Source organism: Frankliniella occidentalis, unplaced genomic scaffold (genome assembly GCF_000697945.3).
Source record: "Frankliniella occidentalis isolate FOCC.00 unplaced genomic scaffold, Focc_3.1 Scaffold1, whole genome shotgun sequence".
Classification (NCBI taxonomy): domain Eukaryota; kingdom Metazoa; phylum Arthropoda; class Insecta; order Thysanoptera; family Thripidae; genus Frankliniella; species Frankliniella occidentalis.
The window spans coordinates 1,649,774-1,664,291 of NW_026267131.1; the positions used below are offsets into that span (position 1 = coordinate 1,649,774).

A 14,518-nucleotide genomic window follows, 5' to 3' on the forward strand; every position below is an offset into this window, starting at 1 on the left:
AAAGGGAAGGGGCTGGGGACTAAATACGAATATTTCGATAGGTTTGTAGCTGTGCGGTGCCACTGGTGGTGGTGTGGTAACCTGTTGTGTGTGCGAGAAGTATTGGGTAGCGGGGACTTCCACGAAATCGAAAAAGATCGGCGGCCGTCGGAGCAGAGGAGTAGAAGTGTGGTTAAGTGGGGCTGGCCGCTACCGGGGGAGGAGGAGTCCGATCCGTAATAGAAAGGTTTCGCCTTATCGTGCCGGCCAGCCCGCCCCGCCCCGCCCCGCCTTCTTCTCATCCCTCCAGCCCGGCACGCGAGTCGGACACCGCCCCTCCCTCCTGTTCGTTGGGAGGACGATCAAAAAAGGTGTGAAGGATGGACGTCGCGACCAGTGTCGCAGCGTGGTTGCACCCCCGTGATGAAGTACCCCCCGTGCAATGGCTCACCAGGGGTAGATCCACACAGTTCATCACGTTACACACCGGATGCCGCGAGCGTCTTTACAAAACCCATTACACCCCCTGCACTCTGGCCACGATGACCCGGGCAGCTTTTCGAGCTGCATGCCCCTCGCCGACAAGCGCACCTGTTTCTGTCTGGTTTCTGTTAGTTTTACAACGCCTTACCACGTGCCAACGGGGTGGAGCAGGAGGAGGGGAGGGTGAGGATTTATCAAGACTGGCCCATTCGATGAAGTCAGCGGTGTGTTCGTCTGATAATGACCGTATTGATTTATTGAGGACCTTCTGCTGCTGCTGCTGCTGCTGCTGTTGGCCATATCGGTTGTTGTGGCTGTAAAGCCAACCCCTGTGTCGTCCCCGGGGAGGCAGTGTAATGCTTACCTCGTTACCGCAGCCGCTCGACCCGAACTCGTCGCGGCCCGCATCACTTTATTGAATGCTTCCGATAGCGCCACATTTACGGTGCCCTTTTTGTTTTCTGCTATCTGCCTTGCCTCGGGTTCGAATACTGCCGCGAGAAACAGTTTTATATGTTTATTTTGCTTCTCCTCTTTGTTTCGGCTGCGCTCTGCAGTGTCATAACAGAATATTACGATCATGCCAATTATCCCGTTTAAGTAGGTGGCCCGCAGGTGTGCAAGGGATGCAGCCGCGGGCTAATGACCTACACTGCTAAAAAGAGACAGCAGGTCTTGGCAAATGGATCGAACAATTGGCTCACTCTTAACGCCGCGTAGGGTCGCCTAGCTTATGCCAAAAGTTTTGGCATTCCTGTTTGATTGCCAAATTTTGGCCGTCTATATTGAAGACTGCGCATATTTTGCCTCTTTGATTGCCGAAATTTGGTCTTTGAAGCTGCCGAAAGTTCGCCTTCCTTTACAATATATGAAACTGAGTTTTGGCATGGCATTCATTGCAGATAACAGCCAAAAGACGGCCAAAATTGGGAAATCCCGCGGTCATGATTTTCTATCTGTAGTGAATGGAAAGCTCTCTGTATTTCATCCAACGACAATGTGTGTACAGATGTGAGTTGTTTTCCCACGAGTCGCTTGAGCTGCAGCCGTGAATGAAACGATCTTCTAACCAACATACTCCTCTGGGTGTGATGAGCTCCACGGCAAGGCTCACGGGCTCACCTCGCGGACACTCTACGGGCAGCGCCGGGCAGCGCGCACCCATCCAGCACGGTCCATAAAGCGTCCAGTCTTCATTCACACTCGGGGCTGTCAGCTTCTCCTCATGGACCCGCGGCCCCGGGGGACTCGGAGAGGGACTCGGAGAGGGACTCGGAGAGGGGCGGGGGAGTTCGTACGTGGTATCTGGACTGAACACTCGGGCCCGCTTTGGCACCTTTGAAGGGCCGGCCGCCGCGTCGTAAACGGACGCATGCAACATTAGGTGTGATATCCACCCTGCTAAAAAAGACGCACGCGGGTTTAGGAGTAAAAAAAAAAACATCCTTCTCAATCATACGACTCATTTCATTTCCTTGAACATTTCAACATAAGACACAGCATACATGAAATAGGTTTAACAAAACTTTCAGAGGCAATCCTTTAAATTTTTCATTGGGGCTGGTAAATTGTGTTCCTTTTTTTGGCGTGTATTTTCCACTCCAGCCGACGGCGAGCCTACGGTGTACCATGAATGGGCGTGGCCGTGCGTGGCGCTTGTCTCCGACTGGGTGACATCTCTAAGCCTGCCTCCGCGCCCGCCGCGCCGCGCCTCCCCCCGTGGCGTGCCTGTGGGAACGGCGATAACACCAAGTTAAATTGTATAATCTAATCAAATAATTACTGCGGGGCAGGGAGGAGGCGGGGGGGTTGTAGGGGTCGAAGTGGGGCCAGGGCTGTCGTGAGGGGGATTTTATTCCAGGTCTCACGATCCGTTAGATTTTCTAGAAGGCGACCAATCTGTAGCATTGTATAGTATTTATCTGTCTAAACACTGTGGATTCCATGGTTGGGATTCAATCGAAAAACATAAATGATTTGCCCCAGAGATGTTTGTAAAATGTTTATTTTTCCTTTTTTCTTTATTGCAACTTTTTGAGTTTCAGCATCTAGGCTTGCACAGAGAGATATCTCTTTAGTATAGATACTCTGGAAGATCTAGAATAGGGCGTCGTGACCTAACCAAAGAGCCGTTTTTCCACATTTTGTCAATATTTTTTGAACGGTGCGGTATCGTAATAAACTACGTTACGAAGAGCATTTATTCGTGAAAAACTTACAGTGTATAGGCAAACCTGTGTCCGTGAGATGAAGTTGGTCAGAGACAACAGAAAACCCGCCTACAGGTGGCTAAATCGTCTGGTTTGCCTCATCAGACGAACCGACCGTTTTAGGCAACCCTCCCGCGCATGCGGTACAGTCTACAACAGGGTGGTCCACAGACCCCTTCCTTTATTTTTCGTATACTGTACCGCACGCAGGTGTGCGGGCGGGTTTGCCTACCGTCGCTCACCGCGGCGCCTTATGGCCCTGAGAACGCAACCCGCTCGCAACGCCTGCATCCGGTTCCAGTACAGTATAAGCAAAATCGAGGGGGCAGTACTCCGAATACAAGTGTACACCTGATTCCCGGAGTCCATCATTCTCCCGTTGATTCCCATTGATTCCCGCCGTGATTCCATTGATTTCCGTTGATTTCCGTCGTGTTTCTCATTGATTCCCGCTGATTCCCAGGCCGGTGTGCACACGTGATTCCCAGAGATGTTGCCCCCTCAAGCAAAATAAAGGAAGGGCTCTGTGGACCACCCAGTATAACCACCAAGTCGGCGGGACAAAACCAGCCACCTGGACAGGGTCCCCTGGCCACCAAATTTCAAATTGCTGTTCCCATCACAGAAGTCGCCAACGACTGCGTTAAATGTGGAAAGTACTCCCCATTTTCTTTTTTTCTGAAGCATGTTCCTCTTTGAACACCCCACATTTTTCTCAGATTTCAGCATATCGCCGAGGTCGGAGAAAATTACGTCGGACAAAACCTGGGTCGGACAGCACTTTTTGGGATTTTGGAAAAGTCACCAGGTCGGAGAAAAATAGGTGGGACAATTTTGCTGCACCGGTGTGGATCCGGATGACCTGAGTCTTCATGTTGACCCGGTACCTTCCCTAGTACCCGTGAGGTTTCAGCAAAGGCTCTTGCGCCCTTTCTGGGTCTGGCTGGACCCGCGGTGGCCGCCCCGCGCTTATTCGCCTTCCCTCCCCCACCGGGCCGCCAGCGCCCTCTTCCGGCGCCCACTTGCGACGCGGGGTAGCGGCGTGGCGCGGCTACCCCGCGCGCTCCCCCGCGGCGATACCCCGCGTCCCCGACGACTTCCCTCGCAAACTCGCCAGGGAATGACTCCGTGCGGAGCCCAGAGGAGGAGGAGGAGGAGGAGGCGCTCTCCGCCTTTCACCGCGCCCTGCCCTTCTCCTCCCCGCCTCTCTCTCGCGAGCTGCCGAGACCCCACCCTCCCTCTCGCGGTGGTCAGTGCTCCCGGCGGCGGCGGCACCATCCGCGGTGTGCGCGGAGCGCGCGGTCCACCTCCTCGGCGGCGTGCGTCCCGGGTGCTGGCACACGCCTCCCGACTGCTGACCGGCATTGCCGACATAGCTACGGCATTGCGGGCATTCCTCCCGAGCGGAGCGCGCCCGCCCGGACGGCTCCCGAGGCCGCCCCCGCCCTCGGCCCACATCGGCAACGGCGGCCCGGCCGCGCGAGCGGCGGGCTCCTTGTGTGCCATTCGAATGCGTGCGGCTGGGGCGCCTGCCTTGGCTCGCGTTGAGATAGGGCCGAGGTTCGGGCACAGCACAAAAAAGTAATCTATGTGAAAGAAGACGATTCTTGATTGTCTTTCTTCAACGGACAAATAAGGAAAAAATCGCCGCATCACACCTGCTGAATGGGAGGTATCTCTGCCTGCCTACCAGGCAACACCTCCTCTGCGCACGTGTCCGGATGTTGCCTAGTAGGCAGGCGGCAGGCAGGCTCCACTGAGCTGTGCTCCGACAGGTTTTGCCTAACTTTTCTGCCAACCCTGGACTCGACACAATTCATGTACCACCGTATCTAAATAAGTGTTACTGCATGTAAGTGTTGTACTGCATGTGCTGTACACCTCTCGAACATTTTCAATGCGTGTGTTACGTTGGCTTCCTTTGAAGATAAATATATATGGGAGTAACAGCAAATAAAATTGAGTGTTAACCAACATGATTCTGACGTTTTATTTTCGGATTTCCGTTCAGATGTCTAACAAAACAGTTCAGCAATAATTTATTTACAGATGAATGATAGTGTGGCATGAAAGCGTCTACTGTATTTGTACAAGAAAGGTTTTCCGGTGCCGGAGCGCTCACACCCGCGTCTTCCTGGGCCCCGTGGCGACGCTGTAGTCGTTCTGCTGTCTCCCGGTGCGGAGGTGGTCCCCTGCACCGACAAATCCCATGTTAGTGACCATGACGGTGACGACGATGTTGATGATGATGATGATGATGGTGGTGGTGGTGGTGGAGGTGGGTTCACGCTAGAATGCCTCTGCCGCTGAGACAGAGGTGTTACACAGCCGGCCCTGGGCCATTACCTCTTCTCACTGGAAACGCGGCGCCGCCGGCCTTCTCGTTGATGACGGTGGGCGTGGCACCGGTGTCCTGGAAGTGCTCCGCGCCCATCCCGGACATGAGCGCCAGCCTCGCGGAGATCTCCTCCATGTCTGGAACAGAAGAGAAGAGGAGCTGAAGGCGGGTAGCCACGTGTGAAGCGAAACAACGCGTCTCTCCGTCGCGCGGGACGTCGCCCGGCGGGTAGGCAACCCATTCGACAGCCGTGTGGCGCTGGCTCTGTGGCGGCTCGCTCCGCGCGCTGTGCGGGGCGGGGACTTCCCGTTCGAGAGAGCCAGAAGGTGATGGATGATGCCCCCCGCCCCCCCCCCCCGCTAACAGACCATGGACGTCACAACAGCACGCGTTTTATCGTCCACCGTAACGACCGCCACGATTAAACTGTCCGCCGAAACTGCCCCATCAATGGAAGCGGTATTCAATCGGTACCAAATGCCGCAGTATTGCCGGCCTAAGTGAAAAATGAAATGACAATTTGGGAACTAAAGAATGACTATGGTGAAAAACTCAAAAATAAATAAATGATAAAACAAAAGTTGTTTGATTGATTGGCCAAGAACAAGCCGAAAATGCCATCGATATTCCATCCATTATCTCTCATCGAGTATGCCATCGTATGTTTATCGGATGCAGCGTGTACAGGATGGAGCGAGGCAAGGGGTAGGGCTGAGGCGGGCCGAGGCGAGTCGAGCGGCGCAGGTAGGCACAAAGAGGAGACGGTCCCCCAGCGGAAGTGTGCGCGCGCGTAGCCCGGAAGCTCGCCCGCCTCAGCCATCACACATCCCTCCCTTCCCTCTCCCTCCGCTCCCTCTCTTTCTCTGCCCTTCTCTCTATCTCTCTTTTCCGCCGCCCTCCCCTACCACGACTACGCATTCCTCCATTCTCCGGTGTAATAATAAGTGCCTCACGGAAGACACTTTACAAGTTTAGCGCGCAGAATAAGGACAAGCTGTCGTGGCGGGGCGTGGCGGGGGCGCCCAATTGGGCTCAACTTCCCCTCCCCCTTCACCTCCCTGCCCGGCCCGTGCGCCCAATGCTACTTTCTCCTCGGCGCGCCCAGACCTTATGCGATTCCGATCGGCCGAGTCGCGGTGCACTATGGTGGCGGGGGCGGTCCTTACCGGCGTCGAGGTTCTTCTTGAGCTTCTTGAAGTGCCAGGCGTGCTGGCAGGGCCGGGCGTGGCCGGGCGCGGTGCACCGGCGTCGAGGTTCTTCTTGAGCTTCTTGAAGTGCCAGGCGTGCTGGCAGGAGTAGGCGGCGGCCACGATAAAGAAGAGGAGGCAGGCGCACACGGCAGCCACCAGGACGCCGGCCTGCCAGTCCCAGACCAGGGTCTCGGCCGTCGTGAAGGTCTGCGTCGTGGCCACGACGTCCAGGTCCGGGCGTGCGGCCTCCTGCTCCTCCTTGATGACGATGAAGTCCTCGACCAGGCTGATGGTGGTTGGCCTGGCCGTGGTCGTGGTGGTGGTCGTCGGCGCGGCCGTGGAGGCCGGGGCCGCCGTCGAGGACGCCCGGTGGCTCTTGCGCCACACGGCCTGCGCGATGTCCTCGTCGTCGCTCACCGGGTCCCCGACGGCGTCCCCGCTCGCCCCGAAGTCGGCGAAGTCGTCGTAGTCTCCGAACGGCTTGGCCTGCGTGGAGGAAGTCGTCGTGTTATTGAAATGACAACGCTACCGACAGTGAAGTGTCGACGTGTGCCGCGAACGCTCGGTCTTTAGCCTTACCTTATGGGCCTTCTTGCTCTTGCGGGTCTGCTTCTTGTGCGGCAGCGGCTGCCGCGGGTGATCCGGGAGGATGTAGTCGTCGCCGAAGTCCACGATCTTGTCACGGCTCGGAATGTGCTTGAGCTCGTCCCGGAGCAGCGCCTCCGCCTCGGTCAGCGAGTTGATCCGCTCGTGCACGCCGCCTGCAGGACGGTCCGAAAAACACAGAGATTTAGATATCGCGCCGAAAACCTGAGCAGCTTATTAGCCAGCTTTACAGCAAAGAAATTTAGTTCGATAGGCGATCCACTGCTCTGATTTACGACAGGCGGGCCGAAGGTTCTCGCGCTACCGTACCACAGGCACACGCAGACAACGTGGGCTCTTCCTGGCGGGCGCTGCGCGAGCGCGAGTAGGCAACCCGCAGGCGCGCCTGCATGCGGTACGGCATCCAGGAAGGACGCGGCGCCCGCCAGGTAGAAGAACGGATAATTCTAGTGACTAATGGCCCGTGACTGTCCATCTGCAGTTTAGAAACGGTTCTGGCGAGGCTCACCATGCTTCTTGCGGTCGGCTGGGGTGGGCGCGGGCTGCTGCTGTCTGAGCCAGCTCCAGTCGATCACTAGGCTGGACAGCGGGGCGCACTTGGCGTCGCGGAACCCATCGCAGGGCCTGCAGGCAGAGAGACACACGCAGCGAACGATTAGATCGATTAGATCGATATCGACAGGTGTCGATACAAGAAGATCACCCGCACGCACTCACCTCATGGTCAGCTCCGGGCACTGGGTGCAGTCCATGCAGCTCTGCTGGCTCGCGTTCCAGTACCGCCGCTCGCCGCAGCGGCCGGCCTGCACCTGCCGGCCATGGCTCGGGCCGTGGTGGCCGTCCTGCCGGCCGTGGTGGCCGCCCTGGAGGTGGTGGTGGCCGCCCTGATCGTGGGCGGGCACGGCCGTGACGGCCGCGCAGCACAGCGCCGCCACCAGCCACACCTGCAAGCAGAGGGAGGCTGGAGTTAGCACACGTGAGCGAGATGTACTTTACTCACAAAGCAAAACACAACCACCGAAAGAATCAGAAAAAAAAAATCAAAGAAAAGACAATTTTAAAAAATTCAAGGAAAAAAACGGAAAACCTTCAAATAAATCAGGATTTTAGGAAATAAATGTCAGGAAGCGTGTATACGCGAGCTTTTCGCCGGTCGGGTCGGGCAGTGGTCGGGTTAACGGTGCTGCAGTGCTCCATCACATCACAGCGGGACTCCGTGACTTGGCCCAAGTGCCCCTCCCCCCCCTCCCCCCTGGCCCCCAAAAAACCTGGGCCACTCGCCACCGCGACTCGATCTGTCTCTCTCGCACTTCGTGGCCACTTCACGTTTTGACTTCCATTCCGACGTGCAGATATGTTTGTATGAGGAAAAGCCTTTATCAATTCCGCCCACGGTAGCAGGCTGGGCGCGGCTCTGTACACAGAAACCATAGAAACGTGACTTCGAAAGAGCAGCTTCGCCTTCGAATGGCTCCACAGAGTTTTGACAAAGTTTTTCATTTCAACAATATAATATTTCCTTTCTTTTTTAATAACAAGAAAAGAGTACGTTAGGAATTTCCAGCCCGACTTTTTTCCCCGTGTACGTAATGTGAGGGCGTAATGGCGGTGCGCTGGACAGCGAGCGGGCCGCGTCCGAAGCGCGCCGTGGCCATAAAAGGGACCGGCGTGGCGTGGGGCGTTATTCGCGAACGCAGCCGAGCGGCCGTTATTAGCAGGACAAAGGGCCGGGCGCGCACGGCAGCGCGGCGCAGCGCAGCGCGGGGATGAGCATTCGCACCCGCCCCTCACACACTGAGCGAGAGAGAGGGGGGAGAGAGGGGGGAGGACAGCACGGTGAACTAGGAACAAAGGTTGACTGATGTAGGTGCAATTTGGGAACTTTCAGGACGACTTTCAAGGCTGTTACAAAAGGCAAATCCTCTTCCTGAAAGACTCCAAAACTTCATTTCCACCACGTTCCCGCGACTGGCCACAAGGGAGGGAGGGGGGGAGAGGGAGACCCCCCAAGGAACTTGTATGAGACGGGGGGAAAACAAACCACTCATCGTATTTTCTGTTCTAAAATTACCGAGCGCGCCCTATTCCCGATGCACTACCCTTTCGCACCACCAGCTCGTGACGTGCGAGCCGGGGAGTAGGGGCGTGGTCGGGCGTGGCCGGGCGTGGCCGGGCGTGGCCGGGCGCGGTGCGTTAGTTCCTCTGACCGCCAGAGCGACCCGCGCGGCGACCACCCCGTCCATCAGATAGTGCCCCGCCCCCGTCCCCTTCCCCGCCGCGTACGAAACTCCACACCTGCGCCGCTGGCGTCTCGCTTCCACCAACGCCACCCTGCCACCCCTCCTCTCGAGTTTCATAACGGGGGTGACCTCGCCTCACTGATGGATTAGGAGCCCACCGCAAAGCGTGGCAGGGAGAGGTCAGATTATCGCTCAAACTGATAGAAATCGCGCCCCCGGGAAAAAAATGTTTAGAGAAATAACAAAGACATGCATAGGATTTGTCCGAACAAGACGTCCTCCTTATAGTTTCTTTAACAGCAGTGTAACATTAAGAAGGACGTATGTGCCCGGGCTCGCGCTCAGAGTTGCGGGGAACCAAACGACCGTCTAATGGGCGACCAAAGCCGCGTGTCGGCTTTAGCTGGCTAATCAGTCCGAGCGGGAGCAAGGGAGGGACGAGGAGGCGGAGGAGGAGCAGGGTGACGAGCTCCGAACGGAGCCACGCCAGCCGAACAGCGCAAAGTCCTGGACCTCACCTGACCTCTAGGAGAGTGCGGACAGCACGCCGCCCTCCCTGAGGCGTGTGGCTATACTCGGTGGGGCCGACCGACTGGCTGGTCGAGATAACAAAAATAGATGAGTACATAACATCCACTTCCGAGACCCCGGCGCGGGCCGGCGGGGCGGGAGCTGCGCGCCGCAGGCTCTCTCTGCGGCTCCCGTTCGGTTCTCCGCCAGGACCATCCTCCCCGCCGCGCCACCACCCGTCCTGGGGGCGCCCAGAAGCATGAGCACACCCTCTCCAAAGGCTGACGTAACGCTCGTCCAAACGGCATACGCTATGCCGGCCGTCGTGTGGGGGTCATATCGTCTGGGCCGAACTGGTCACAAGTGGGGAGCTGGTCGAGCTGCTCGCGCCCGCAGAGGTCGCGGGGTGCGCAGCGTCGTCTGCTCCGCCGCCGCGGTGCCACTTTAGTGCTGCTCCGCCCCCTCCAGCCGGGCCGGGCCGGGCCGGAGTGATCGATCAAGACTTATTGGCTGAGCGTCTCGCCGCCCCGGTCGGTCCGGCTAGTGCAGGTGCACCCCGCCGAGCAGGAGGCGGCAGACGAGACAGACACCAGTTCATTCGCTCAGGTGTGCGTGGGGATTTCCAGAAAAACAGCGTCGGACGGGCCTTCTGTTTTTTTCTTTTCGTGTGTATGAAGCAGCAGAAGCAACAGGGGTGTGTCTCTCTCCATTCTCTCCCGGACAGGTGGGGTGTCACGGGCAGCGGAGGGGTGGGGGGCGGTAGGGGCGGTAGGGCGGGTACTGCCCACAGGGGATCTCTGTTTCTCTCTCTCTCTGTCACACACACACAAGAGGACGGGCGCGCGCACTCGTCGCACTCGTGTATGTACACGAACGTTCTGTAATTTCCCAAGAGTGGTTTGCTGCTGGCCGTAGCCGTTCCCAGAAGGCGAAACAAAAACTGAATACTGTATGTGTCCTCGTGTCGAGTCCGCTGAACGATGCCACCGACACCACCGGCGAGCTCTGGGGGCAGAGGTCGCGCGTCAGCGCAGCGTCAGCCGGCCTGCCATTCGTATTAGCTTTATTACCACCGCACCCTGGCCATTAATATTACCAGGCCGCGGGCGCTCCTGGAGCCACTGGAACTGGACACTGGAGGTGGACACTGGAGTATGAGGTGCGGGGGCAGGAGGTGTGGGAGCATGAGAAGCGGGAGCATGAGGTGCATGAGCATGATGTTCAGGAGCAGGAGTTGCAGAAGCAGGTGCAGGAGCAGGAGGTGCAGGAGCAGGAGGTGCAGGAGGAGTGGGAGAAGGAGGTGCAGGAGCAGGAGGTGCACGAGCAGGAGATGCGGGAGCAGAAGGTGCAGGAGCAGAAGGTGAAAGAACAGAAGGTCAAACAACAGCAGGACGTGCAGGAGCAGGAGGTGCTGGAGCAGGAGGTGAGGGAGCTGCGGCCTGCAGCTGCGGAGCCAAAGTGCCCGCGCAGCGCCGGACCGCGGCCGCTCCAGGACTGGAAACGAGGTCACTCTCAACTCCTTCTCTGAACCGCTCGCCCGGTTGCTCGGCCGGCCTCTCCGCACCGCCCCTAGAAGCTTCGCGCTGATTGGCTCCGTACCTCTGCTCCGGGGCTCTGCTCTCAGCGCCTTCCGGGAAAACGAGTCATCAGACAAAAATGTGTCGATGGAAAGCGTCAATCGGTAGTGAGTGTAGCTCTTCGTTTACATCACGCGAGGACACGCTGTGGTTTTCGGGTGCTGCGATTACTTGCCCACCGGTCAAAACAGACCGCTAAGCCAATGCTGCAACGCAAGTGTTGGTTAGATAGAGCGACTTTCATTGCCATTTATGATTATTAAATCATGCATATATTTTTTAAATTGCGAAAACTTTGCAAAAGTGACGATAACAAATCAGGAAGACGGAATGACGAAATACCCGCTGGACGTTGAGTGTCGACCTCTGCATGAGCGCGTGTCTCCTTGGGCTCGCGGGTTGGCGCGCGGCGGGTGTGACGGTACGTGAGTCCCCCGCGCCGCCGCCGGACCGCGCTCCGCCCCGCTCCTCCCCGCCCCGCCCCGCGCCACGCCGCCGCGCCGGCTACCCATACCAGTCGTACCCGCGTGGCCATGTATGGCCCAACATCCAAGCCGCGCAGCCGCCCAGCCCGGCGCGGCGACCAGCTGGCTCGGCTTCGCGCCACGCCGCCGCGCCGCTCCTCTCCTCCGTCCAACACCTTTTCAATCGCCGGGGGGCTCTTCTACTGCGCGCCGAGCACATCGTCGGGCACGGCGCCGGCGCCTCCCGCCGGCACACCTTTGGGCGCGCCGCGGCGGGGTGGTACCTGGCGTTGTACTGTACGCGATGTTTTCGAATACTTTCCCGCACAACGACGCAGCAGTGCAACGGCGAGGAGAAGCGAGGTGTCCTTGCATATGTGTGCTGCCACCAAGTCATAAAAAATGCGGGTTTGCAAAAGGTGAAGTGAGAAGAAACGTCTGCTGTCGTACATACGAGGCTTGGGAGCACACCGGGTAGTACTCGCACCGTGAGAATAAAGTGTGTTCTTCGTTTTCGTCTTGTTGAGACTGACTTTGCAGAGCGTCCTCAGCTCGACGCACTCATCGCGGCAACGATGGGAGAGGTCACATTAATTAGGAAAGTCTCCATTGTAGGCGCGGGCAAGCAGACAGACAGACAGACAGACAGACAGACAGACAGACAGACAGACAGACAGACAGACAGACAGACAGACAGACAGACAGACAGACAGACAGACAGACAGACAGACAGACAGACAGACAGACAGACAGACAGACAGACAGACAGACAGACAGACAGACAGACAGACATTCTTAAGGTGCATCTGCCATTGGCTTGTTCTGCATCAGCAGGCCCCGCCAATGCATTTCATTATTCACGCCAGATTTGATTACATTCGATGAGTTCCAACAGCCAGCCGGGCCGGGGCAGAGCCGGGGCAGCAGCAGGCTGCCACTCGAGGGGACATGACTTGTCACTATCAATCAGGCGTGCGTCTGCATCGTGCTCTCGCGCAGGTCTGCAATCTGCAGCCGAATGGCAGCCGTGGGAATACAGTACACACACAGCATAGCCAGGGGGGGTGTAAGATGTAGATTTAAATTGGCAAATTAAAATCTGATTTGTGGTTGTGTTGTTCCATTGTTTGCAGTGCAATACGGTGGAGTACAGTACAATCAGGTCATTCGAGTCGCATGCAGGCGGATCCCCACACCATCGACCGCACCTGGAGAGCACGACACTTGAGACTGTCCCCTCTCCCCCGTGTCTGGCTGCCCCCCACCCCCCTTACCCGCCCCTTTCCTACGCCCTTCTCTATCTAACAATAGGATATCCAACCGCCACACGATATCCCTATGATCACCCTGACCCGACGCCTTGTCAAAACACGACCACTTTGTTATTGTTTCCGTATCGGACTGCTTCGTTCGCAAAAAAAAAAATAGAAATAGAACTTTTTTTCCTTTTTCGAATTCGCCATATTGCTGAAGGTTCGAGGCTCCCTGCGGACGCGCCTCCTTCCCGGTATGGCCCCCTACGGCGCCGGACTAACGACTCCAAACTGCTCCTCCCCCATCGCAACGAGCTGGTTTGGGGTCCTTTTCAAGGGTAAAAGGTGAGAATTCTCCGTACGCCCGTTGTGTGCACACCACACGGTGCACACCTCCACCTGAGAGGGATATGGGCATGTTGGACGATTCTTGTGGGTACGGCGACCTGCTCGGGGTGGTGTGTTGCTGGGACGGAGGGACGGCGCGTCCCTCACCGGCTCCACGGCCGCCGTCGGGACGCTGCTGTGCTGTTGTTGTGGTCCGGAGTCCGGACCCCGGGCCCCCTCACCTGGCCAGGCCTGGCCGGTCTCCTCCACCACCACCTGCCGCCCCCCCACCCCCCCACCCCTGCCGTGCGCTGTGCCCTTCCCTGCCCTTCCCCGGCCTCCCAGGTGGTCCTGTTGGTCCAGGAGGCCGATACCTGAGAGGCTGTGGCCCTGCTGCTCGCTGCTGCCCATGCAGAGGCCGTGGGTGGTCCTCGCCGGCCTCGCCAGGGCCTCGCCAGGTGTGCACTTCGCCTCTGTGCCTTATCGTCATTAGCACCGTCAACGGATTTCAAGTCCATTGCCAACAAAAATAAAAAACGATAAGAATGAAATGCTGGCAAGTGTGACAAAGCCCTAGAAATAACAATCGCCACAACGCCCTCTTGCCTTGTAATAGTTTTGTTTTTATTTTTAAACCTAAACGCTTTTGTGTCCGCACCTTCGTAAAACTGAAACACGTTTTCACAGAACCGTGTAAATCCCCTCTCCCACCCCCCACCCCACCCGAACCAACCACCACGCCATGCCAAAAAATAAACAAAGACTAGTCAAGGCCCAACACTTTTTATCTGAGGAAAAATAAAGGAAATCAATACACTGGCCAAAGTCAGCAGCAATAAAATTAGCTATGCCTTCCGAGCTCTGCCAGACAGATACACAAATTCCCTCTTTTTGTGTGTCTGCAACCCTTCTATCTCGGTCTCGGGTGGTGCCCGTCCAGGTTCGCAATGACTGAGGAGGAGGCAACCTCAGAGAAAGGCAAGCCTGGGCCAGAGACGTTTTATGGCTGCATTGTCTTGCCCTTGGTGCCCCCCCCCCCTTTCCTCTCCCCTCTGGAGGATGAAACGGAGAGGGGGAGGGGGGAGAGGCTCCTCCAGACAAGACATTCGAAGGGCGGGGCGACGGTCTTTCACGACATCCGAGTGGAACTTAGCATGACAATAAAGAGGTCCGTGTGTCCGTCTGTCCGTCCCCACGAGTAGGAGGGGGCAAGTTGAAGTTGGACTAAATCGATCGCGATTGAGAGGTAAGGTCTGGACTGTGGGGCAGACCCAGTGCCGAGTCATGCATAGTAATGTTGCCTGAGCAAAGGCGCCGGCTGGGGTGGGGCAGGATGGGGGG

The 14,518-nt window shown here is 57.4% G+C and overlaps 1 protein-coding gene across 1 annotated transcript in view; it reads right to left on the reverse strand.

The window, feature by feature from the left end:
- Positions 1-4,638: 4,638 nt before the first annotated feature.
- LOC113213519 (uncharacterized) overlaps positions 4,639-14,518 on the reverse strand; it is a 12,310-nt gene continuing 2,430 nt past the window's right edge. Inside the window, exons 2-7 of the mRNA XM_026432614.2 lie at positions 7,524-7,750; positions 7,315-7,430; positions 6,780-6,961; positions 6,254-6,686; positions 5,019-5,147; positions 4,639-4,864 (exon numbers count right to left, since the gene is read on the reverse strand). Coding sequence (XP_026288399.2) covers positions 4,791-4,864; positions 5,019-5,147; positions 6,254-6,686; positions 6,780-6,961; positions 7,315-7,430; positions 7,524-7,750 — 1,161 coding nt within the window. The 3' untranslated portion in view covers positions 4,639-4,790. The remainder of the gene's footprint in view (positions 4,865-5,018; positions 5,148-6,253; positions 6,687-6,779; positions 6,962-7,314; positions 7,431-7,523; positions 7,751-14,518) is intronic.